Consider the following 27,239-nt stretch of genomic DNA (forward strand, 5'->3'; position numbering starts at 1 on the left):
CTGAGTGCAAATGGGGCTGCACGATTTAAACACAGACCTGATAAAGTCAATGTAACATCAATGTAGTTTTTAATACTGAATGTAATTACTATGTGTTTTTATATATATGTTACCACTACTTTGAAAACCTTAGCAGCAGATGATAAACGAAAGAGAATAACAAATGTGAATGTCATACCAGTTGTTAGTGCATTGCTTCTCAGCATTACACATTACGTTAGTACTACTGTTTGTACTGTGTTCAAACGGCAGCAGTTAGACAGAGCTAGAAAATGGACAAGATATACCTTTGAAGATTTTCTCTTGTTTTTGTATTTGCCAATTATAAATACCTTGTGAAGAGCAATACACTGATCAACAAACGTGTCATCAGTATTTCCCTCTTTACCCTGTTCTTCTCTTCCAGAAACCGTATGTTCTACTGAAAGCAATCGCTTCACATGCAGTAGCCACAAAAATACTGTATAAGGCCATGTACATCTGACAAACAAGAGTAGATGTCTTTTTAACTCTGAAAGGTAATATTGCTGAGCACTTCCAAAATTTACCTAGTGTACAAAACCCTAGACTTAGTAGACAAAAAGTAACAACACACTTTTAAAGAAACCAAACTCAGGGAGGGATTCTGTCTCTTTTCGTGTTAAAAACCATTTACTGAATTTAATCATTTAGTAAAGCAAGCATCAAACAATGCTTCAAAATTTTAAAATTCAGGGATAAAAGTTTACATCCAAAAAGATGAATGGAAAATTGTGCTTTCAGACAGTAAAGTTATTTATCATACAGGGGGAACCAATTCATTTCACCATCAGATTCTGGGCAAATTTACTTATGTACTGTGTATATATATATGTGCAGTTCATATCCAGGTCCTGCAAAAATCTAAAACTATGTGCTTCACTTCATGTAGCAAAGGCACCTGTGTTATTCTCCCTTTCGGACAAAAGGTGATATTATGTTCCAGGTTTCCTGATGAAGAATACATTGATTTCTGAGTATCTCACTCCCATCTCTATGTTGAGTGGCAACACAAACCACAAGAGAAGGCAGCGCTGTATTCCTGCTTACACTGGAAGAAGTTGCTCTGCAGGCCGTTTGAAGCGTCGAACTTTTCACAAGGGAAACCGAGCAGAACTGTGAAGCAGAGGGATAGTAACAAAAGGCTATTCTGGTGTGAGGATAAATTGGAGTCATTCTAGCTCCACAAGCAGATGTTGCTACTGGATTGACATGTGGAGCCTGCTCCTGCTGGGGACAGGTAAAGTTTACCATTGGGACAGACGCAGAGCTCGTAGATAGTCTGACGAGAAGCTGAAGAGCTGGGGGAGGAGGAGGAGGAGGAGGAGGAGGAGGAGGAGGAAAAGGAACCCACTGGTAGATTTCCCAGGCGGATTGTATCTGCATTTAAAAATATCTACAAGAGAGGAAAAAAAAGGAGTAAATAAATTTCTTTCAGCATCGTGATGTATTTTAAAGAAGCGTTTTGAGGCAGTCATGAGTTTTTTAGAAATATTTAAAAAAAGAAATATTTTATTAGAAGTATTAGAAAGATTAAAAATATATATGAGGTATTTATTTTTAGAAACAAAAAAACTGACATTTCTTGTTTTTCACCTCTATGTAGCTGTATACCCATTAATACTCATTACTACAGTATATGTAAATACTTCACCCCACATGTTTATTCAGATACAAGCAGTGTCATAGAAAAACATTTTGACAATATTCTTGAATAGGTCGACTTTTTACTTGCACATTTTATGATTAAAATTTATTCATTCATGGCAGTAGCATATCCTTGCTCTGGAAGAATTTGTATTTTAATAAGTGTGAAGTGATATTAAAACACATTCCCCAGTGTGTTCCTGTAAGCAGCAGGAAATATGTGCTGAACTGTGCTAAATTGTAGGGGCTTAACAATAGCTACATCCAGAGAATAATTAAATAAGGATATAGAGTCAGATGCACAAAATAAAGAGCTTATTTGACCTAAATTAAGAGGAGGAAAGATTTCAGGTTAAAGTCTTATTAAGAAGGTCATCAAGCTATTCCCATTTGTTTCCCATTTGAACATTGAATATGATTAAAAAGTACTGGGTATTTTTTTAATCTCCTTCCACTGGAAATAACATGAGTCAGTTTGAAACTGTAGATACCAGTAATGTTCATGAATATGTATCAAGTTCTGCAATATTTACACTTATGTTACATTTGAAGGGTGTTGAGTAAACAATGTCATGAAATTAGGTAACTAAAGCAGGAAAAATCCATGTCTTCCACTGGCACAAACAGATGAGTTTCAAGCTGCTTAGAATTTACTTTTTCCTTATGGAAGAAATAAATGAAAGCCAAAGTAAGATTAGTCACTACCTCAGGTGCAGACTAGGAACTTCTAGGAGACAGGGAACAAATCAAAACAGTTTTAGGCCCTGCAGATAACAGTACGAAGCTTAGGAAAAAATGAGTTCCTTAAATACTTGCTAGTGTTTTTTATAAGGTATTGAAAATCAACAAAGCCAACTTGACACTAGTATATCACAATGTTGGCAGTATACGTAAAGAACCTGGGGAGATACGGCATGTCTTGCTTTTTTTTACAGGAGACAAGTATTATTGTATGATAAAATCAGCTGTAAATGGCAAAAAGCAATGCAGAAGCACTACTAAGCCCCGGCCAGAGAGAAGTGAAGGAGAGCACGCTGGGGAAAATTTAATAAGTATGGAAAAAATCCCATAGAAGAACTGATGCATTGTTGTGTTACCATTCACAGCAGCAGGATTGTAAATGACTGGGATAATCAAAGGAAATTCAGGCTGAAAGAAGCCCCAAACAATATAACCCCCTTCATTATGAGTCCTCCACCTTCCAGAGTTAGATACTATCATCAGTGGGAATTTACACTACAAGGGACAGAAAGGGAGAATCTCAGACGCACAGATGACAACTGCATGGCAATGTCTGTTTTAATCCACATCCTGACTGACAAAATAATTGATTACAAAACTAAAATGCCGCAATTTATTATCTTTGTTCTTTAATTTGTATGACAAAGGAATGATGTATTTACACACACATGCACACATTGCTGCTTTAAAAGTCCAGTATCATAGACCTGAAATAATTAGGAGTCAAACTCCCCACAGAAATAACTTAGATGGAAGAAATGTGGATGGTGTTGCGAACAATTTAATAACATTCTGCTAGAATTAAATCTGAAAAAAAAAAGATTACACATTAAAACATTCAGCTCAGCTAGGAGTAAATGTGAAATAACTATAGCAAGCATAACAAGAAAACAAAATAACAGATGGAGTAAAAAAAGAATTTCATAGCAAACTGGAAGCTAGGATTTGGTCAAATGAAAGAAGGAAACAAAGGACATAATCATCAGTCAATGGAGTGATGGGTAATAAGAAGTACTCTTTCACTTCTCTTACCAAGAATAAAAGAAATGTTAACGAGTCCACTATTAATGTAGCAATGGTGGAGTTATCGATAGTATTGCATAAAAATCCAGCAGCATTCAACAGTGTAAGCTCTATGTAAGCATAAGTGTATCTTTTACACTGAATAGTGCTCAGCATAGTTCTGTACTTGCAGAAAGATCAAGTATTGAAGTCAGAGCATGACTGTGATAAAACACTTTCAACAGTAATTCAACAGGATATTAAACAGGAGTCAGTAATGCCATATACTTTTAATCAGCAGCCTTTGATAACTTTTAACAAATAGATCTGAAAAAAAATCTGAGTGGCCTATTGGACTTTTAATACTGGTTTTCACTAAGTCTTGACAAACTTTGAAAATCAAAGAAGATAAGAAAAATAGTATTTTTGTGTGCTTTTGTTTAAAAAAGGGAAGCAAGAGATATTAGAATATTATATATGTGACAATAAAAGGCACTTCAGTGTAGAAGACATGTAAGAAAATCAAAGAACAATGGAAGATTAGCTACTTGTGCTTGACAGAGCCTGTGACTGGCCATTTTAACACTTCAGCTGCAGTGGTGATGGGGAAGGATCATGAGAACTCTGTTTAACAAAATGAAATGGATTCTGAAAGACATGTCTTGATTCAAACAAGAATTAACTCAAAAAAAATCAGAGCGCATATGTGTCAGAGATCAGACTAGATTAAAATTTCTTGAACTTTATTATCTTTTTTTCTAGAAGCTCAATATTTTTATGTGTTTGTTTACATCAGGACAGCTACGGTTCCGCAGCCCCTCATTGCAGATGTTCTGTGGTGTGCTGCTCTAAGACTTTAATCCAGTGGACCTTACTCCAGTGTACATTACCATATGATGCAGCTTGGTTATTTTGCTCATTAAATTACATGATCTTTTTAAGCATAGCTGTGCATGCTTTTCCACTGGTGCTTACAAATTTCACACTGTGATGTAGCTCAATCCAAGTTTTTCTGGTGTCATATTCCTGAGCAGTAGTTATTGAGTCATGTCCCAGCACGAATTCCAGAACATCTGGTAAGCAAGTAGATACTGGGGTACAGCGTCTGGGAAAAACTGAAGTGGCTTATTGTGGGGGTGTATCTGCTGCAGTGAGTCTAACAAGCTCTATGCCTTTGCAGAAAGCTGGGAAGGCTGTACAATTTAAACAGATTCCTATAGCTAATCCCTGAGGAAGCCTGAGATGAAGAGGATTAATAATGATGGCTTAAAGCCAGCACTAAAATCTACTCCTTACAAATGCTGTCAAGGTTATAAATAAAAGATTAAATTTACAGATGGAACATTGCTATTTATTAGTTAAGCAGGGGTTCCAAATATATCATAGTAGCCCAATACGTAAGAAATTTCAGAGGAACATAGTCCATGTCTGAGGATATACTTTCTCTCCTCCTATCATCTGCTAAAAACTGAAATCCATGGCTGAATAGTCCTCCAACATCAGTAAAACTTGAACTACTTACTGTTTTATGCCTGATGTTATGAGATGTTTAAAGGGAAGGGAAGAAGTAGCAAGACAAAAAACTGAACAGTATTATGTTCCCAGGGAACACCGTTGCTAGATGACAGTAGTTAATGGAAGTGCCGTCTTTCTCTAATCTTTTGTGCTGTGAGAGGTATGAGATAAGCCATTTAATACTTCATAGGCATCAAGGCCATGCAAGCCAGTCATTCTCTTTCTGAGAGTTTCACAGCCCAGCAGATAAATGGGCAAGGATAAAACCAAAACTTTTATCCTTTCGTGAAACATTGCAGGAGACTGACTGCTAGATTACAAAATGGAAACGGCAGCAGCCATTCAGAGAGATGCTGTTTCAGAGAGCAGAGCACTGAGCAGCTTCATTCCCTCTAAATACTTCAGGTTGAGAAATCCTAGATCACCATCTTGTCTTGTGCATCTTAGTGCTGAGAAGAATATATTATCCCTATAATATTTAAAAGTAGACCTGATTTCTGACTAATTAAAGTAGCAAACTGAATCAGCCTGTAGGGCATGTGATAGGAATGGAAAAATTGTACTCTTTTTACATACATTTTTTGCTCAAGGAGATCCGCAAGTCATCTACTCATCAGACTGTGTTGTTAACCTGAACAGTGAGAGGGAAAGAGAGAGGAAGGCAAGCCAGAAAATATAGATTATTGTGATGGTTTGATGTAGGGGGGTTCTGGTGGCAAGAGAGGGGATTTGCTCCCTGTGACTTCCCTGGTTCTGGAGCTGGATCAGACCCGGTTCTGGCCACCGGATCGGGCTCCCATCCCCCTCAGTGTTGAGCCAATCGGCGCCTCTGCGAATTGCCCTATTTAAGTTGGGACAAAGGAACTGGAAAAGATGCTTTGACCAGGAGCGAGGAGAGAAGGGAGAAGGGCGCTGCCCCCGCTCCCTGGCTTCTGGCCGGGTGGCTGCCCGCGCCGGGCCGGCGCCACCCACTGAGGATGACCACGGCAGAGCTAGCTGGGGAACTTGGGGAGCACCCCACTCCCAGGGTGCCCACTGGGCCAAGTTCACCCAGCAAGGACTAAGATCTGAGAGAAACGGCCACACCGAGACCAGGTCAGTGAGGATGGAACGGGACGAGGTGTGCTGGAGCTGAATTTCCCCTGCAACCGGTGGCAGGTGGCTCCTTCTGCAGCTAGGATGGACTTGGTGGAGCAGAGACCCACTCAGAGCCCGTGGAGAAGAAGCCCACGTCGCAGAAGAGATGCCTGAGCCTGAGGACAGTCGTGAAGCATGGGACACACGACAACGTAGAAATGCATCTAACGTCTGTGTGATGACCCACGCCGGAGTGAGTGGCAACAACTCCCTAAGAATCTGAGACTGTGGTAAAGGCCGCACTGGAGCAATCTGATGGGGAAGGATTGCATCCTGCAGGTAGGACTCACTCTGGAGAAGTCTGCGGATTTTTCCTCGTGAGTAGAGGATTCATCGGAGCAAGGGAAAAAGGGTGTAAGGACTCCTCCTCCTTTAAGAAAGGAGCAGCAGTAACAACATGGGATGACCTGACCTGCACTCCCCCATTCCCTGTCCCCCTGCGCCGCTTGGGGGGGGAGGAGGTACAGCCGGGAAGAAAAGAAAAGGAAAGGGGAGGGGACGGTGTTGGTTTTAAGATCTGGCTTTGTTTCTTTTTATCCTCTCAAGTAACTGGTTTTGTTTCCCTTTGTTCTTTTAAGTAATTGTTAATAAATAACTTTGCTTCGAGAAACCCGAGTCTGTTTTGCCCGGGACCATGGTTGGTGGGTGCTCCTTCTCTGTCCTTGTCTCGACCCTCAGTCCTTTTATTATATTTTTCTCCTGTCCACTTTACTGGGGAAGGAGTGAGAGAGCAGCTGTGTGGAGTTTAGTTGCCAGGTCGTCCTAAACCACGACAATTATCTACAAACCAAAGAACTAAACTGAAGGAGAGAACTTCCAGTGGGCAAAATATAGGCATGAGATAAAAAGTAAAATATTCATACAAGCCATTTCATACAGAGATAGGCCATGTATAAAAGTTCTCCACTTGAACTAAGTAGACTTAAGGTCCTTGACTAAGTCTCCTCATGAGAGGAGATGATAGGCCAAGCTGATAAAGCCAAATGAAAGAGGTAGGATTTATAAACATTGAAGAATTGTCTGTATTTATGTACAGTTTGATTAGACAGTTAATTCTACAGAGTTGTGAAGGCATATTTCTGGGCTAATGTAGATAAGAAACTGCAGGAAACTGGAGGAAACGTGGAAGAAAAGAAGGAAAGCTGAAAGGCTGGTGTTCATCAGCCAGTATGAGGAGACAGTGTAATGACATCTCACTAAATAAGCATTTTGGATTCCCTTAGGCTCTTCAGAATTAATATGGATTATAACAATGCAAGATTTTGTCTAGTCTTTTTGCTCTTCTGCATATGCTGTCTGAAGCATACATACAAAGAGGATTATATAGATTGGGTCACTAAACTCAACTATATAATTATCATATGCCGGTATGTTTTAACATTCAAGATGAAGATGAACTACAGGATAAATTGCAGTACTTTAGTTCACTTGGGCCATTTGTTTTAACACATATCTGTGTTTTTCATATTTATTTTAAAACCAATAACCTAAACTAGCTTTAATTAAATCTGAAAGATAGTTCTGAGAAAAAGAAAAAAAGTAATGATGGAAAATTAAAAACTTGAAAGCATGTATACTATAAAATCTAAACATATGCTGCCACAATATCTGGAACTATATCTGTCATAATCATTGACAGTATTGAGGAGCAGTTAAACAGTGAAACGAACGGGATCACTGGGATGAAACTAAATATACTAAATATTCAGAGAAGACCAAAAGATCTAGTACAACCTGTGTATTGAAAATGTGTTCTCTATATGAGTAGGATCAACTGACCACAAGTCAAATGAGATCTTTATGCCAAAGCTTGGTATGGTGTGGTGAACGTTTTCTTTCTAAAGATTATACCTAATACACCTGGACAGCGCCACCCCAGCAAGTTTCTTCTTCTGTTAACATTGCTCTAGTTCCCACCTCCATGTTATGCCTGGAACCACTGACAGCTGAAAGTGATTTGAAAACTAACATATATGTATGTTAAAGATAACATTGTACATTTTTGTACAAAAAAGTAAAATACAGAAAATTTTCCCTTCATTTCCACTAATTTCTTTCCTCCCAGACAAGAGTGACAAGTCAACTGGTTAATACTATGAAAAGGGCTGTAAAACACAATGCAGCACACATTTTTTAGACAATTTTTGGTGAATAAACAGTGAATCTTTGAGCTCTAGAGCCTGCCATTGCTTATTTTTTATAGAACTCACTTCATCCATATCAAACATTTAAATTATTTTTTGCAAATACATAATCACAGACAAACATAACTCGGCTAAATTGAACTAATCTAGGAAATGTTGCTTTTGATCAGCTGTTCCTCCGTAGTCATGGCAAGTTGCAGAACAAGGTAATTCCATTTCAGCACATTTAGATAATTAAAAAAATCCTTTTCTCTTTTCTGTTTCAGAACATAAATATCATCCACAAAAAAAACACCAAAAGCAAAGCTTTAAAATGGTACTGTTGGTTGGGCTTACAAGTGAAATTACTCTACTTTTATTATTAACCTATGTGTTAAATACATCTCCTGGACTTAGAGTACTGGGCAGGATTATAGATCAAATGTTAGTACTATATGCATTTGTTAGTCTCAACAAAATAATCTTGGCTATATGCTTCATAAACTGTGTTGTGCTAAAACATTAAGTGTAAACTTGGCCTTCTGCCTGCCACACTGATTTTGATTAAACTTTATCTGTTAAAGAGTATTGCTCATTTTCAATATGACAGCTACAAGCCTTACTAAGGGATCAGCCTCATTACGCCAGAAACAACCAAATACAGTTTACAAACGATGCTATGAAGGAGTGTAATCTGACAAGGAAACACAAGAGCATAAAGAAGTAAATAGGAAAAAGGTCACAGACAGGGTGACTAATATGAATATGTTTGTTAAAATGAGAAGCCTCTGTGTGTCTTTCTCCTTTTATTTACTTGGTCTTTGATGGTCAACGAGGTGCAATGAAAGTGCAGAGCCTAGCTTGCATAGAAGCTGCTTGCAAAAATACATAGCAGCTTAGGCTAGTTAGCAACCTTCTCCTTCAAAGGGTGATGTCAACGCCATTAAAATTATTTGTTAGACTGATGAGTGGATGACATCAAGTAATCCTTTAAGCTTGTTAACATTATATGATAATGTGTTTCAGGTTCAATTTTAACGCATCTACAGAATTCAAAATTGATCCGCACTTTTGCATTGTGTTTATATGTGAAAGAAGCAGTAGTCAACTAGCAGTCCTTGTGCTGCATTTCCAGACAAGAAATGTTATTTTTCTTCTTATGTGAACCAATAGACTCAGCTAGAGCCTGGAGCTTCACATTTCATTTTCCTTGTAAATGATTGCTGCTTTAAACCATTGGTTATGGTTTATTTATAGAATAATACATAGTCCACAACTAAATGCCAAGCTATAATTGAATCAAAGGATTCTGCTGATGCGTCGACTCACAAGGGTGCAGCTCAAGAGCTTTATAAAGGGCAGCAGAATCTGAGTCTAAATTACAGCCCCTAGTATTCAGTCCGGGATCACGCATTATAATGCGCAATAAGGCTAAAATGGTTATTATAATACTGCAGTAAATAAAATGAAAACCTATCAAACAGCAGAATTCAGAATGCTTGCAGAGGTTTTCAGTTTATGATGTGGGAGGCCAGAGATTATACTGCATGAGAAATCAGGCTAGAGGAAAAGTATTTCATAAACATATTTATGTTCTTAAAAAAATATTTTGAAGTTATTCTTAAATAAAAGGAAAATATATGTTTCATAGATTAATCCACAGTGAATTCATAATGTTCTGCTACATGGCTATAAATGGTTGATTGTAGGTGCCACATAGCTATTTTCTGGCATAATAGGGCAATAATTATGCTATAGAAGGAAAATATTAATTCACATATCTTTGATGACTTTTTGAATAAGCTTACAAACATTAGAAAGTTAAATTTAGTTAACCAGTGTAAAAATAATACCAAAAAAACTTGTATTTTTTTCTAACACAAAAAATGTCTTATCACAAAAATGGTTCACAGAACCAGTTCACAATGACAATATTATTATATTCATGAAAGAATATGTTTTTAGGCTAAAATGAAGATTATTTTTGACATAGGTACTTAGTTTTGTTTTAGAATGTGTTTTCTTAAAAATGAGTAAACCTCTTACACTTTTTTCCATACTGTCTGTTAATCTGTGGTGTGTCTGTTGGGCTGCAAGCAAGGACACCAATCAATATTTTGTTATGTAGATATTTTATCCATCAGATGTTTAACCTGGTTCCTCACATCAGGCAGTAATTAGTCCAGCAATTCCCTAATGTGGCCATGGTAACTTTACCCAACTGGTGATGGTGTGGAAGCTCATTGTATGTCTTTCAAAGCATTTCTGCATTTTCCTCTGACTCTCTTCAGTGTAAGTGATAAAAAAGTGGACTATAAAGGCATGAGTCACAACTCGGGATGAGTTTATCCGTGTGGATTTAGGGTACAGTTCTTTACTGATCTTACTAGAATTGCAAGTATTCGAGAGATAATGACACACTTTGAACTTTGTCGGACAGTGTTTACAGAACAGCTCCTTGGGAAAGAGTGGGGAAAGGTTGGTAGCTTGTTTTTTGATAACTACCAGTCTAACATCTAGGAAGGATATCACAGATGTACAAAGTCTTGCTCACCACATAGAGGAATATAATGATTTTTAATAAGAAGTTCAGCAAAGTCTGCTTTATGTTGGCATTTTTTCCTACAAAGTATTTAATACTGAATTGAATTCCAATTCTGAATAATGCATGGTACAGTCATTATAACTTTTCTTGGGTTCCCATTCTCAAAGTCCAGCTGAGGTCACAGGATATTATTTCCAAAGCTACCTTATCAATAATTTGTAGTAAATACTTAAGAAAGAAGTCATGCAATGAACTCACAGTGCTGATATAGAAAAAAACGCCTGATGAATCCACAGATTAAATATTTGTACAAAGCACCACAGAGATGCATGATACTAAACCAAGACATTATAGATAAAACCATTGCTTCAGGGATCATGGGGGATTGAGGAAAGGTGACTGTCTTTCTATTGGTTGTTTTTTTGTTGTTGTTGTTTGTTTGTTTATTTCTTTTTTGTTTTCATTTGAATTTACTTTTTCCCCCTGGCAATACCATGAAGATAAAGAAGAAATAAATATGTTCTAGATGAAAAATTTATGTTAATAAATGTAGGAAACATAATAGATTTTGCCAAGTAAGGATTTATGGAGGAGAAGCAGGAAAGGAAGCTATAGCCCCTGCAATAAAACTATCCACAGAAAGGACAAGGGTGAGGGACAAAGATATTTACTATTAAAAGAGGATTAGATTGTCCTTACTGCTATCTCAGCAACTTTAGGAAACAGTAACAAAACCTTCATATTTAGAGAGGTGGTAAGTAAAGATGAGAGATGGTAGGAAGAGCTGGCTTTTGGAGAAAATCAGAAATAAGATGGGGCATGTGTTATATAAATATTTGAGGCTCTGAATTAGGAAAATATTGTGCTTGAATTATGCAGGACAGATACTTGCATCAAAAGAAAAATGTTATCAAAGTAGGCCTTTGATGCAGTATATTGGCCAAAAATGTTCCTATCTTCATTGTAATGCAAAGAGTGTGCATTTCAGGGGATTATCTGTCACAGATGTGAATGCTGGTTTTGTTTGTTGCTGCTTATTTGGGTAGTTTGTAAGTATCTGGGAATATTTGGTATAAAATACAAAATACAAACACAAAAGGCAAAAAATTTCTAAAGAGCTCTATTCCCAATTAGATATTTACATTAAACAACTGGTTTTCCGAAAATGCTGTAACTTGGCAAGTCCCACTGAGAACAACTAGAAAATCTATCCATTTCTCTGAAGTGCCTAATAGAAATCTGAGAGCCTTTGACTCCCTTGCACAAGTTTTTTTCAGCGTCATGCCTTAAGAATTGAAGATGAAGGGACTGTCGTACCAGTAATCTTTCATGTGTTTCTGCAGTACATGGATTTCCAACCAAACCAGGGACCCAATTTAAAATAGTTTTCAAGAGTTTGCATGTGTTTACAAATGAAGAATCTATACCAAAATCTTTTTATGTTGAGCTTATCACTGAAACAAGACACTGATGGAATAGTCCAGTGAACATATGTCCTAGTTTTAGCTGGGACAGAGTTTTTTTTTAACAGCCAGAAGAGCTCCATGTTTTGGTTTTACTCAGAGGCTCACTCTGAGAAGAACACTGATAACAAGCTGCCAAGGACTTTTCAGTGTGCCGGAGTGCAGAAGCACGGCGGGATAAGGGGGGAGCATAGCTGGGACAAGGGGGACACGATTCCCCTTGTGATTTGTGTGGAACTTAAGACTGAGGGCCAAACTGGCCAATTAGTATTCCATATCATGCAGCGTCATGCCCAGTATAAAAGTGAGGGTCAGCCGGGAAGAAGGGCTTCTGCGCTTTGGCTCTTTTGCACTTTTGCTCTTTTGCGCTTGCTGCGCTGTTGCTCTGCTGTTTTTTCTTTCTTTTCTCTCTCTCTCTCTCTCTGCCCCTCTCTATTTCAGGGCCTCGCGTTCGTCCGGGATTGCAGTTTTGGGACGAGACGGGCTGCGGATAAGAGGGGGTGGTGAGCACCTACACTGTGTATTAAATCATCTGTATTAAATCATTGTTATCTCAACCCACGGGTTTCCCGTTTATCCCTTAATTCTCTCCCTCATTCCTGGGGGTGGGGGAGGGGGAGTGACCGGCTGTGTGTGGGGGGGAAGTTTTCAACTTAACCCACAACAACATACCATTGAAGTATGCTGCCTCTCTTACAGAGAAAGTAACAGTTCAAGGAAATAAACCACACGTAGAGCAAATTTGTTAAACCTCTTCATCAGGGTTTAATGAAGTATTAATTCAAGTTAATCCAAAATTCTCTCTCTTATTTTGTCAGATTCATCTAAAGTAATTTTTTACCACTATCATTTAGCTGTCTCTGTCCCATGGATAAGCTGAAGGACTGAGTAGCTTTTTCCTTGACTCTTAGATTAAAAATAATTCTTATCTATATTAATTTAACTAACATTTTTTCTGTGTGAATGAAACTTAGTAATTCAAATATTTGCAAAAAGCAAATAAGTATTAATAATAGAACAAGCTAAACCAAAATTACTTTAATGTAGGCAAATGCAGAACACTTCCTGTGATGTTTACCTTGCTGCTGAATAAACTATCCTCACATTGTTTGCTCTGCACTGGGCAAAGCTGTAGAACATTTCTCTGCTGGCTGAACTTACCTCCCCTTCTGTGGACTGTAAGTGCAGTTCTTTCCTACAGGTAGCCTTTAAGTCTCCTGCAGCTGCATTGACTTGCACTCCCCTGGGTGCTTCCATCACCAAAGATCTAGTAGGAGATTCAAGTCTGAAAGATAAAAAAAATCATTAAGAAAAAGTGTACTGAATCAAACCACCAAAAACCACCAAGCCCCCAAACCCGCAATGCATGCAGATATAAATGTATTTTGAAAGGTAAAGAGGTAAAAATGAGTTATAGGTGTGATCCTTTCACTACCTTTTATGATCTGGAGAAAGCAAAAAATTATGTGTTTAAATCTGTTCCTATTTAAGATAACGTTTAAGCATATACTGATTTAAGCTTGTCTGCTCAGTGATGCTTTCCAGCATTAGCACCTAATTTACTTGACTGTGCTAATACTGAAATATAGGTACTTAAGAATCCACACGTCTCCAGGAGTGCTTCTGTAGTGACAGGTTAATAACTAAAGTCAGCTTAGTGACCTGTCCTGGTTTCAACTGGGACAGAGTTACTTCGTTTTAGCAGCGAGAAGAGAGCTCTGTGTTTTGGGTTTAGTCTGGGATTTGTTACGAGAAGAATGTTGACAGAGCACTGATGTTTATAGTTGGTGCTGAGACAACAAGGACCTTTCAGCTTCCCGTGTTCTTGCAGGTGTGCAGGAGCACAACAGCCTGGGGGGAGCACGGCCGGGACAAAGGACCCACAACTCCCCTTATGAACTGAACTTAGATTTAGGATTGAGGGTCAAATTGGCCAATGGAGTATTCCATATCATGCAACATCATGTCCAGTACATAGATGAGGGTTGACTGGGAAGAAAAACTCTTTCTCTTCTGTGGGACTCTCTCTCTCTCTCTTATTGGGCCTCTCACTCATCTGAGATTACGGTTTCAGGACTTAGCTGTTTTGAGATCGTTTACTGGGATGGGATAAGTGTTGGTCACCGATTGCAATTACACTGTGCATAACCTGCTTGTATATATTATTATTACTATATTTGTATATATAAATATATTATATTATTTTATCATTATTTTAATTTTATATCATCATTATTATTAAATTGTTCTTATCTCAACCCACGAGACTCCTTCCTTTTTCCCCTTTAATTCTCTTCCCCATTCCCTGCGGATGGGGGAGGGCAAGCGAGTGGCTGTGTGGCACTTAGTTGCTGGCTGGGCTAAACTGCTACATGACCAATGACAAATGTTCAACTGAAGAAAAAGAAAACAAAGCACTTAAAAAGTTTAAAATAATGATGTAAAACTGATTAGAATGACTTTGCCTTCACAGGCTCATTCATATTTCAGATAGGTGTAGCAGCATTATGTATGAAGAAGAGAGGGAAAAAAAAATCTGTTACGTTTCTATTATTGTGGGGTTTTTGCATGCTTTTTGTATTCTGAAAAATACTCATTATGCTCTTTAACTTTGTTATAATAGGGCTAAGATGCATATCACTGGGTCTTGGTGTCTTTCCTCAAAGCAACTATTGTTCTTCTACTGGTAATCTTTTTGTTTCTCTCTATACTCAAGATCCTCCATCAACCTTAATGCAGAACTACACCACTTTCTTAGCTATGTTATCTCACAGTATTGTACAGGTTTCTTTTGAAAGGGAAGTACTAATGCAAAGATTTCATAGAAGTTGTGCTCACACACTGAATAGGAAAGATGATCAGATCAAAATAGTATTGAACTAGGAAACAAAAATTGGGATTATGGTTGTGTTCAGCTGTAGGTTTATTGCATAGCTCCGTTAAGAGGGAGACAAATCTTTTAATCTATTTATATCTCAGCAGTATAATGACAGAACACAGTGTCACTTTGCCTGAAAAAAAGGTTTCTTGTAGGATGAAATATATTATTGATAGCAATGTCTAGAATGAGTAGCTTAAAGAAAATATTGTATTTCCCTCTTCAACAAATTATATTTTGAGTGTTAGGTCACATTCATCCAAAAATATAATGAAGTACTAGATGTATAAAGGAAAGAACAGTTTGACAAGGAATTTGCTACAGAAAAGCCAAGATCTGTACAGAAAGATCTGTAAAGTAACAGAACAAAAGAGTTTCAGTGTTATTTCAATTATTGAATATTTTAAGTGTACAGAATAGTGATGGATTATCATTTTGAAACCAAAATGCCACATTTGCATGCAAAGTAGGTCTCTGAGATGGTGTCTGTGAAATATTTCTGTTTGTTACATGTCACTGACACTCAATAGGGAAAGGGGGGAAAAAAGAATAAAACAAAAGCAATTATTTGGCAACACAAAATGAAAACTATTAAAAGCAGGTGTCTCAATAGAGGAAAACACTATTAGTGGGTACCTATATAAAAAAAGCATACATGGGATACATACAGATAAGAGCAGAAGAAAAATCTATATTTCCGTTAATGCTAAACTATTTTCTTTCATTTTTTTGACACTGTGGGGAGAAGTTAATAGAAGGTTCTGCAGTTCTTTGTACCAGGAAAGAATCTACATATCATGAATTATTTAATCATGTACATCAGTGTTTTCCAGGTGGTGGTTTCTGAACTTCTGATGGCTATAAGACAGCAGAAAAAGAGCTTCCAAGACCTTTTAAAAAAACATATAAACCATAAAGTTTAAAAATTAGTTTTTCAAAAGTACTCTTGCCTTAATGAGGTTTGACCTAAGTTTAAAAGGTACAACTGAATTGTATAAATGTTAAACAATCGTATGGCTCTATTCCATATTTTTCAGCAGCATATTTCTGTGATTTATAAGTTACTTTCCAGGAATATTAACATTTCTCAGTGGTTTCAGCTGTCATTTCAGAATCATCAAGACAAAAGTGCTCTTAACTACATTTATTGCATTGAATTGATGAGTATTAGCAAAGTCACAAATATTTCTGGTTTCATAAAGTCAAAACCACTCTCAGACCTGACTGAAATTTTTCAGCAAGTGGACAAGAAAATCTATTTGGGAATATTTTTTAAGAAACTATGATTTTGTTTTAAGAATAAACTTTTTTTTTTTGGCAAAACAAATGACAATGCATAGTTCAGAGTTGTTTTGTCTACTGTCATCATTTTTTCATGAACTACATTAACATGAATGACTCCTAGTTTGTCTAAAATGAAGACATTTGCACAATTAATTTCTGAACTTGAGAAGAAGTTGCTAACATCAATCTTCTACACACTACAGAGAAGAAATTTCTTTTTGAGATTTTTTTTTAGCCGTTTCTTGAAATCAAATAATGTGGTAGAAATGTCAATGAATGGCTGATGATCAATAGAGTAGTTTTGATAACATCATTAATCTATTAGTAAAATTGAATGCCTAAATCTGTTTCACAGTTTTCTTATTGTTATTCTTTGGATGATCTACATCTGGAAAGTGACTTAGCTGCGCAATCTGCAGCATGCTACTGGAAACGTAAAAGTCTATACACATAAAGAGATTATTTCCTCAATGTTTTGAGATAAATTATGTTTGATATGCAGCTGCTTTAAAATATTTTTTCTTTGTCATATTTCCGAAAGCTTTAATCTCTACTATAAACTTATTGTAATACTTATCCTCCAAGGAAAAGTGCATTATTACAATAGCATATCAAGAATTTGCTTTCTTTTCAGATTTCCTGATGGCCTGTCACAGTGGCATTTACATCTATGAGTGAATCCTATTCATCTAATTTAATTTTTCTTTCCCAAACAACAAAGAGATATAATGGAGAAGGTAACTACTGCTATCATTAGACAGAAACTACAATGCTATAGGGAAGACAAAGAGGCTTTTAAAGAAAGTTTTCTAAATAATACAATCTGTTGGTTTGCTATATGTGATGTAGACAGACGATCCATCCAGAGCAGAGAAGGGCTTTTTTTTATGTTTAATTATCAATGGTTTATTTGTGAAAAAAAAGATAAATTTTAGAGAATCAAAGCTATATGAATATGAGTTGAATTCATTAAAGAATTACTGCTAAAAAAGGAAACTTCAAATATCTTGAATATGTTCCTTTGAAGATATTAAAATATTTCTCATGAGAAATGCAGAAACATTTATTTTTCATTTGGTATTTTCTGTTTACAAGCTGACCTAGAAAAATAATTTTTAAAATGAACCAAAAGGTTTCATTTTGGGTTTTAAGAAATATTTTAGAGTTACCTCTTGCATATCCCTCACGCTCACATGGGATATAATTTATCTATGTTAATTTTCCTCTGTTGGCTAGCAGAAGGTATTTCTTAAAATAGAAGGAAATAGTAAGATTCCCCTGTGCAGATGTGAATAATTTATTTGCTTCATGTCTATTTAAGCAGTGGATCCAACTCATCCTACTCAGTAAAAGGACAGATATGGAATTTGTATTCAAAACAAGGGATTAAAAAATATGCTGTCAACTAGAGATCACACATGTAAAGCCCCTTTATTGGCATCTTTACACCTGGGGGTCAAGAAATACTTCAATACTTCCAAGTATTTATTTTTTATATATGATGGTCTTGCCAACATACGTTGTGGCTTTTTTCAGTTAGCATAGGAATTCTGTTATTAAAAGAAAAGTTTTAAAAATATAAAACCAATGGAAAATCTACACATTTACTTGGTAACCTTTTTGTAGATTTCTGCAGACTAAAATAATTGTAACATTTATCTTGCTGCCTGTAGGTAAAGAGTTGTGGCAGACTGGGACTGCAGAGAGGTAAGATACACAAATTGGAGAAGAGGAGGCAAATGGATGTGCTGAGCCTCTCTCTATCCCTTTTCCTACTTCTTCCTTGTAAACAAGCACTCCCACCCTGAAATCCCAGAGAATGCAGAGCCTTCCTCTTCCACAAGTGAAACTAGTTTGGTCCAAATTAGAATTAAGAATTAAAAAACAACAACAAAAAACCCCATTTGTTTTCCAGAAACCTCAAATAATTTTAAATATACATTTTTTCTATTTCTATGATTATGAAAAGAACAGCTGGCTTCCCTGACGCTCAAGGAAACTGTTTTCAAGAGTCCTCCAGTGAGATTAAGAGTCCTTAAAGGAGTCCACTGAACACTACTGGTGCTAGATAAAACTAGGGTTTCCATTCAGTTAATTTCCTGGAAGCCAGGCTGCAAACTCCGGTAATATACATAAAGAATAACCAGGGGCTTTTATGATCATGATGACAAAAAACCTGGAAGCCTTTTTTTAAGGTATTGTAACCATTCAAACAGAGGATTCTTGACTAGCTGCATTTGACCTCACAGTGGGAATGCTATGAAAATAAAAAATCACTATTCACTCATTTCAATCTCATTACTTATACAATTTACAATATTATACAAGCGCTTTTTAACATATATATAAAAGTGACTAAAAATCTCTTTTTGATACATTTACATGTATCAGAATGTGCATCTCTGGAAGATGCATACGAATCACTGCCAGAATAGTAATTTTTCCTGAAGTTTGTTGCATTCTAATGTTTTTAACCAAATGTCTATATTTTCAGGATGGATTTTATATTTTTTTAAAATACAATGGTAAATGTGCAGGTCTCATGAATCCTTAATATTATTCACTGATTATGAGCTACCTTTTATCAAGAAGCAAAATTCTCATATGTTCATTTGAGGCTCTCGTAAATCTGCCTGTTGATTTATGGGGAGAACCTAACCTTTAAGGACAAAATTTGGCTATTTTGTGAACTCACAACACAAGTCTTAAGCAAAAGAAAGTTAAATAAATGTTTTATGGAATAGGTAATGACCTAAACCAGTAAATATTAACATGACTTTTTTTTTTTTTTTTTTCCAATATCCTGTTTTGCAACTCATGGACAACAAACTTAAATAAAGAGGAAATTTTCTTAACTTATCAGAACAGTAGAATGACATTCAGTATAGCATTTCATATTATGTCCATGCTCTGCATGTCATTGACTTTGGCGTGTGTCAGCATACCCTTACTATAACACCTGAAATTCTCATTAACCCAGAAATCATCTCACCAGGCTCAGATCTGAGTTCTAATTGCCCTGTACATGCCACTTTCAGTTCAGTGGATCTGTGTCATCCTAGTGACACTTGAAACAACCGAATATTTTAATGTTGCTTGAAAAAAAATGATAAATCAGAAAAACAATTTCCCCACATAGGGAAATAAAGGTTCTCTTCTGACAATATAAAAAAATATTTGTTACTGAGGAGGAAAAGAAAGGAATAAAATGTAATTGAAGAGTTTTTCAATGATGTTGTTAAAGGACTAGAAAAAGTGAAGACGCATCAAAGAAAGGTGAGGAGCACTGGAGAGCGCAAATGTTTAAAGCAAGAGCTTGACAAAATAAGCAGGTGATGTGAGGAAGGTTAAAGATCATCAAACCATCACATTAACACACGGTTGTTTCTTAGAGTGAGTGAGGGCATAGCCAGAATAGGTAACGACAGGGAAACTATCAAAATCAGAAATAATATTAAAAGCATAACAAACCAAAACTCTAACTGGAATCTCAGGTAGTAAAAAATCATGCATTTTAGAATGTAAAGTCTGCTAAAATTCAATCTTTCAAAAAATCAAGAAAATTAGTAGAAATGTAAGGTTTAAAATATGAGCTCTCATTTCTTAGAGAAAAACTGCAACTTACTTGAAAGTCTAAACTTTCAGGCTGTGAGACAGAGACGAGACCTGCTCTGACCTGAAACCTCTACTACACATGCCCTGCCACTCCGCTAAACATCCTTACATGAAGTTTATTTTCTTTCCGGAAATAGCTCCATTACCTGAGTTGTCTTTCAGAATATATTTTCTTAAAATAGAAATCTATCTTGTCAGAAAGAGATTGAAGCAACATGCCCACAGATAATGCTCGAGTGGCTGTCAAGAGTTAGATCTGAACATAAAGTGCCTGGGGGAGGCTGACGACCCAAACTGGGCCCTTTGAGCAACTGGAAACACATGAGAACTGGTTGAATATAATCTTCCCAGTTTTGAAAACTATTAGTTTCTCGTGATTAGGAAGTCACAGTCCAGACCATCTGTAATCTTCTAATGATATTTTCAATATGGTTTTCCTAAAGGCCTTTTTTAGGGCAAGCACCATTTCAGAACAAACTAGAGAGAGATTTTTTAACTTCTGCAATACAAAATAGAGTGGTAGACTATGAAGAAGCCAAATAATGTTTTTCTTTCGTTTCAGCAGTGAATTCTATCTTTAAATACAACTGAGGATAGAATGAAAATTGAGGAGTAAGACATGTAAAATTCATTTGTCTCTACTGCTTAGGCTACCTCTGGAGTTCTCTGTATAATTATAGATATAACCAATAGGATCTGTTTGGTGGACTGTGGAACTAATAGTTACATATGCTCATGTACTCCCTGTGTCTATCCACCACACAATTCCCCATCTTCTGTACCTCCTTTTTCTTACAGCCAGCCTGTATGAGCTTCTGATCCTTTGTCTGTCTCGAGCATAATGCTAGGACAAGAACCAAACCCATACCCTCTGCACCTACACCCACAACGCTGCTAGAAACACCATGTCCGCAGCATACTATAACCATGACCTGACTACAAAGCAAGATATGTCAGAAGCTGGGGGTAGTCTGAAGCTATGAGTATACAAATGGTAAACTAACAGCAGTAAATACTAATAATACTAGCTGATCTTCTGTGAGCAGCTCTAGTTATGCACTGATTTGCAGAAAACACATGGAAACTCAAGATCTTTTGCCTTTCTATCAAATACAGATGAAACTGTCTAGGTGCTTTACAAATTTTCAGGAAGATGAGGGGAAAGAATAGATGTCTAAGAGCAAAATGAAGAAGCCTTGTTTTCTTGGGAAAGTGGGTAAAGAGTGGCATAGAAAATGGAGATACTCCAGGGAAGGGGAAAAGGACTACAGTGAAGAAATCTCTGGGGAGAAATTTAGTATGAGGAAAGAATAAGGAAATTAAATGTTGCTCAAATGAAAAAATATAAATAGCACTTTTTGTTATTGCAGTAGTAAGCCTATTCCCTTAAAATCATAAGAAGGACAGGAAATTACAATATTACAGATGTTACAGCAGTGTTACTTGGCCTTAATGATGTATAGTACAAATTTTATGGACTATAAGTAGTATATAAAATCACATTTCATCAGAAAAAACTACAGTAAAAAGGAGTATGCAGGTATGGTGGAACAAGACTGTATTTTGTTTAGAGTCCAAAGGATTTCAGAAATGAGTTCTGGTGTCACTAACATCAATCCCTAGGCATTGAGGACTGTTGTTCAATTTCTATTACAAAAACCAGTCAAACACTTCTACCTGGAATATCTGTGAAAACTAAATACTTGAAAAAAGCATGTGATTTCATGTCTAGTCCTAGACTGGAACTACATTGAACTAGAATTTCTTGAACGCGCAGCAGCAGCTCAGGTGTGGAATCGGTGTAGCAGCCCTTGGGCACCCTCAGATGCCACAAGCCTTACTGGAGCTGGGAGCACGCATCAGGACACAGCTGAAACCCTGAGCATCTTCCCGGGGACTCTGAGCACCTCTGCTGGTCACAGCTGCTGTCAGACTTGAGCAGGCTCCGTGTAAAGAAAGATCCTCAGTTGCCTTCACACTAATCTGCAGAGTGTAAAATTGCCTTTTCTTTCAGTAACTCAGCACTGTGCAAATGCTTTCTATTGCTCCAAGGTTTATACGGGTTTTGAGATAGGATTCATAGGGCATTATATTTACACTCATAACCTTGTTAGCCTGATTCAGCTATGCTTGGAGCCCATCTGTGCATTCCTGAAACCATGGCATGGCATAATCATAAACTTAATCCAGTCATGATAATAAAGCATTTTAATTGCCCCTTTTGTTCCTTTTGAAAGGCTATTCCAGAACCTCTCGCATCTGAGAGGCAGAAGGCTAATTTCTATCTAATATTTCATCCAATATTCACCATCATATTGTTGAGTTTCACAATATTCTTATTTTAGGGCTCAAGATTTTCTTATTGCCAGTGCTTCTAAATCTGTGTACCTCCTTCTAGCACAAAGAGAGCTGTTAAAACTGGAAATAAGATCAGCCCTGAAGAAAATCTCCTTGCAGTCTCCCTCCAGGCTGAAGGAGAGATTTGAACAATACATACTTATTATATACCACTTAAAATTTCTTTAAATACACTCTGTCTTCTCTTTTTATTTCTCGTTAGATACAGCACTGTATCAAATACTTTACTTAAACTTCAGATGGGAGCTTTACTTATTTTCTGTTTTCTAGAAGATCAGGTATCTTATCAAGGGAAACATATTTCTTTGGATTGGCACAATCTACCCACTTTCTCTTTCATCCCAATTTTTACTGATCTTCAAGTCCTTAATAACTCTTTTCTTTAATGAACCTTTCAAAAAAATATTGTAAAGCATTGCATCCTCGTGAGTTCAAACTAAAGAGTCTAACATACTAGATGACTCGTTTAACCCATTTTTTCCATCTATTTCACTAGAAGTGCTACCTTTACCAAACCATCAGTCCCCCAGTGTCTGTTTTCCAGTTTAAAAGCTTTATCATAAATTTTGGCTATTTGACCTTATTTTCACATTTAGTTCAGTCACAGATTGGCGACAGATTATCTGGCACTCTAAATTAACCACATGAAACTCAATGAATTTTGTTATCTATTGTGATAGCAATACTTTTTTCCTTCGTATCTCAGTTCCTACTAGAGCTTTTTCACTTCTCCAGTGTCAAATATAATCATTGTCACTGAATGCTAAAGCAAGTTACCCTTTCAGTTTATGAGCCATATCTAGTTACCTTTTGTTCCCACTGTCTCCTACCTGCATAATAATTATAATCTTTTATTACTGGCTTTCTTCTCTATTTATTTCAATGTATTTTTAATTATTATTTTTAATATATAGGTGAGCATATATATATGCAGAAAAATAAGATATACTTTTGGGAATTTTTCAAATTTTTATTACACCCACCCTTTTGTATGAACATGTATGTTAAAAAAAAAGGTCATATTCTCAACAGCTAGGGATAAAACTACACAAAAAAGTTTCTGTCAATACACATGCCCGAACACTGAAATAACTATTTAAAAACCAAACACAAATTTTGAAAACTTAAATAGTAAATATTTCCACTTTATTAAAAAAGAGTACTGAGAAAGTAAGTAGAACCTGACATCATTAAAACAGAATAGGAAGAAAGCTGTGGTTTTTTACTCTACTGCAACCTCTACCTTTTGATGAGATTTGGTTTATTATTTGATTTCTGGGTAAAAGAGATGAACAGAGTCCCAGTGTTTTTGATACTCTCAGCCTGCTCAAACAACTAACAAGTTAATGTTAAAATTCCTTTCTGATGTCTTCTCTGGCTCCAGGCTTTTATAGAATAGATATTTTGCCCTATTAGTAAATCACCCCTTAAATGTCACAAAAGATGGCTCTTATAAACCATCAGGCAACTCTGAGTGAGACAGACCCCTTGCACAAGATCTGTGTATTTTTAATTCTTATCAGAAATAAAGTAGGATCCTACTAGCTTGGGTGGTTCCTTGTTGCTTCATCAATTTTCATCTCATTATTCCCAGCATTAGCCTGCAGGATTAGCTGATAGTCAATGGTATGCAAGGCTTGACACAGAAGAGAAAAAAACTATTAAATTTGATCTTGCAGTTATCCCCAGAGAACAACAAATTAATTTACCCCCTTACTAAGGAGGTTATCGAGGCCAAAGATATCTGCATTTAACTACTGTCTGCCTCTTTTGTGCATGGATATTACCTATTAGTGCACCATGTTTTAATGCATTATTAGCCTAAAACCAATATTTGGGGACCTATTATATTGGCAGTTTAGTTTTCCTAACTGTGTTCCTGTGAGAAAAAGTAGTGAGAGTAATATGAAGATTAAATTATTAAGATATAATTCATTTTCCTGATTCTATGGCATGATTCTTTTATGCTGCTTATCCCAGCTAATGAAAGTCAGATTTAATTAGTTTTTGGTATTTGACACAAAAGGGCTTACCAGCTTTCACAAAGGATTGTAGAAAAACATTTTCTGAAAGCAAAACCTCACTAGCTATCATTTGAAAATGTAAGACAGGAGAGAGATGTGACCAAAGTGGTTGGGCACATCGGAAGGAATTATTTTAAATCTCATATTTGTAACAGCAAATATTACAGATGCTTCTCTGTCTGAAGTCCTCAAAATCTGGCTATAGAATGAGAGTGGCTGAGGTGAACTTTAGATATGTGAAGCTAATATGAATCTGACGTTTTCTTTTTGGCTCCCTGTCCAGAATAGATTGAGCTAAAATCCCAGGACGTTTGGGGCAAACACTATGAGCCTTATGGGTATCAAAATCTTAGTCTAAATTTTACAGTTCAGTTTCATTCCCAGCAATCAAGGTGGTCAGAATTCCACTTTTTAAATTCAATAGTGAATGAATTCAAGGTTATGAATAGTTTTCCAGCATATTTTTTTTAAAAAAAGTATTATTTAAATATACTCATATCTTGATGTCTGAGATATATTCTTGACCACAAATACATATTTTAATTAACAATCTAACGTAAATTCTTTTATCTTTCAGCCCTATACACAAGTATTCTCATAGCCTAATATATTTGCATGTATTCACTGCAACTTCCCGTCAAACTGCAATCACCTGTGTGCACTGAAAAAATGAACTTTAATGTCAACTCAGCAAACTCTCTGATCTCCCATTGTTATCGTTAATTTCAAAAGTCTCAAGGCACAGGGATGTGGCATTTGGAAAAATACATCATTTTAGGACTGCTAGTATGGTATACTGGACACTTGGGCTAAGTTTATACTAAAACATTAAAAAGTGCTATGGCACAGGCCAGACCACTGGAACTCAATAATCTATGCAGCTAAATAGTTGCTGGTGTATTTGAGAGACAAATGAGAGTCAGTTACTACTCTCCCAAATAATTTGCAGGCACAATTTGGAGGGTAGCTTGAGTCAAAGACCATTCCCACTTGGCATTTAGGATGCAACTATTCTGTTTTAGAGCAAAAAATGATTTTACCGTATCAATGTAGCTGTATCAGTTGGGTCTGAAGCCAGAAAGTGGGTTCTGGTACTGTTTTGTTTCTGTGAAGTGGCAGCTTCTCAGGCAACTGGGAAATGCTGTATAAGTTAGTGGCCTGTTTGTGTGGGTTTATTTGGCAAACAATCCTCTAAATGATAAATCATTGTTTTCTGACAACATTTTTTAAATTAGCAAATAAGAGCCAATTTATTTTTTGGGAAAATTAATGCAGGGTTTGAACTTTAAAAAAAACTCAACAAATTAACAGTTTATTTAAAAAAAAATAATCATTCAAAATAAGATTAAAAGGCATATGGTAACTGGAATTTTCAAAGGGATAGATCTGATCTGAGTGTCTAACTGTATTTTGCTGTCAGAAAATACCACACAAACCCACAATCATTTATAGTTCTTTCAAGGTACAGGTTTAAAAAGGATCTGCAGGTTACCTTCTAGAAGAATTCAAGTAAAAAGCAAAGAAATCTCTGTCCTAATAGTAGCTGTCATCATTTTTAAAAGATTAAAATGGCTTGAGATTTTTAAAAAAGGAATATTGCTGAATCCTAACTAATTTATAGCAGTACATGTGTACAAAAACTTGTAGAACAAAATGTAAACTGAACATATTAAGAATAAAATCACTTACACATAAACTAATGCTGCTTTAACAAACAGCAAGGATTTCCGTTTCATCAGTTTTTTAATAAAAAGTTTGGGTTAAGTGCATTATTAATGAGAGGGTAGAAAGTTGAAAGGAAAATTCTTATGAACTTAAGTCCATCTTGGAAAAATGAGCTGAAGGTGGAGTTTGAAAACATTAAGCAACTATGGGCATCACGGGAATGAATAAAGGCAAGAGACAGGAGAGGAGAAGGCCTGACATGTAAGTTTCAAAAGCAATATAAGGTGATTTAAACCATCGTAAAATTAATCCTGAAGGAAGAAGATTATCTGTTTTACTATACATTTACACTCTGTTATTATTATTTAATTATTAGAAAAAAGTAGACAAAGCAGTGGCTCCACATTCTTTTGCGTGGGACAAGTTCCACCCTCTTACTCAAATTCTTGGACCCCTGAAAAAAGAAAATCCTATGCTTCCATTTTGATTTCTGCTGAATTCCCTTTGACTGGAGACCATATCACCTTGGTGGTTATCACTAATAAATGCCTTTACAACTACTCTCAAGAAAAGATTGACTGGAATCTTGGCAAGGGATATGGATTTTTAAGATAATCTAATGAGTAGGATCCTCTGTAAGACCCCAAACCATTTCATTACCTTATAATGTTTAGTGTAAATAATCAAACACAATCATTTACTTCTTACACCCCTCATACCACGGTCAAACTTGTCCACATGGGCGGCTTCCTTCACATGATTTCTGCAACATCGTTACTGGTCGATGATCCTAAATGCCTTTGCAAATATAGGGAATGGCATTTAACAATGCTTTTCTGTAGTAATCCATCATAAACACTGGTGGGCAGGTAAAAGGGATAGATATATAATCTTTAAGAATCATCATAGAATTTAACCAGTCTATACTGTTTCTCATCTGTTCTTCTGAGAGAAACACAAGGAAGGCCCTTTGATTTTCTACAATTGTCATATATTCTCATTAGTAATCCATATAAATTACAGATTCGTATTTAGCGGTGCACATACACACACTTCAAGAAAAAGCTTTCACTACAAGTCTTTCTAAATTTTCTTTCTCCATCTATAGATGCTTAGCAAGTTTTAGACTTTTACTGTTCAGTTATTTCTCCACTTCTGTGACTATGTACAGAACACTTCAAATTTTTTACATTTACAAATGTAGCCTTGCTTGGTAACAAACTT

General features: G+C 36.3%; 1 protein-coding gene across 3 annotated transcripts in view; it reads right to left on the bottom strand.

The window, feature by feature from the left end:
• Positions 1–1,012: 1,012 nt before the first annotated feature.
• The window catches only part of SGCZ (sarcoglycan zeta), a 238,090-nt gene continuing 211,863 nt past the window's right edge, over positions 1,013–27,239 (bottom strand). For 2 of the 3 annotated variants that reach the window (XM_086611721.1, XM_086611722.1), the window contains exons 5-6: positions 13,353–13,476; positions 1,196–1,414 (exon numbers count right to left, since the gene is read on the bottom strand). In XM_086611721.1, coding sequence (XP_086467847.1) covers positions 1,196–1,414; positions 13,353–13,476 — 343 coding nt within the window. Of the gene's footprint in view, positions 1,135–1,195; positions 1,415–13,352; positions 13,477–27,239 lie in introns of those variants that run through there. The other variant, XM_086611720.1, reaches the window with a different exon arrangement.

This window comes from Tauraco erythrolophus, chromosome 5 (assembly GCF_009769465.1).
Source record: "Tauraco erythrolophus isolate bTauEry1 chromosome 5, bTauEry1.pri, whole genome shotgun sequence".
NCBI classification, from domain to species: Eukaryota; Metazoa; Chordata; class Aves; order Musophagiformes; family Musophagidae; genus Tauraco; species Tauraco erythrolophus.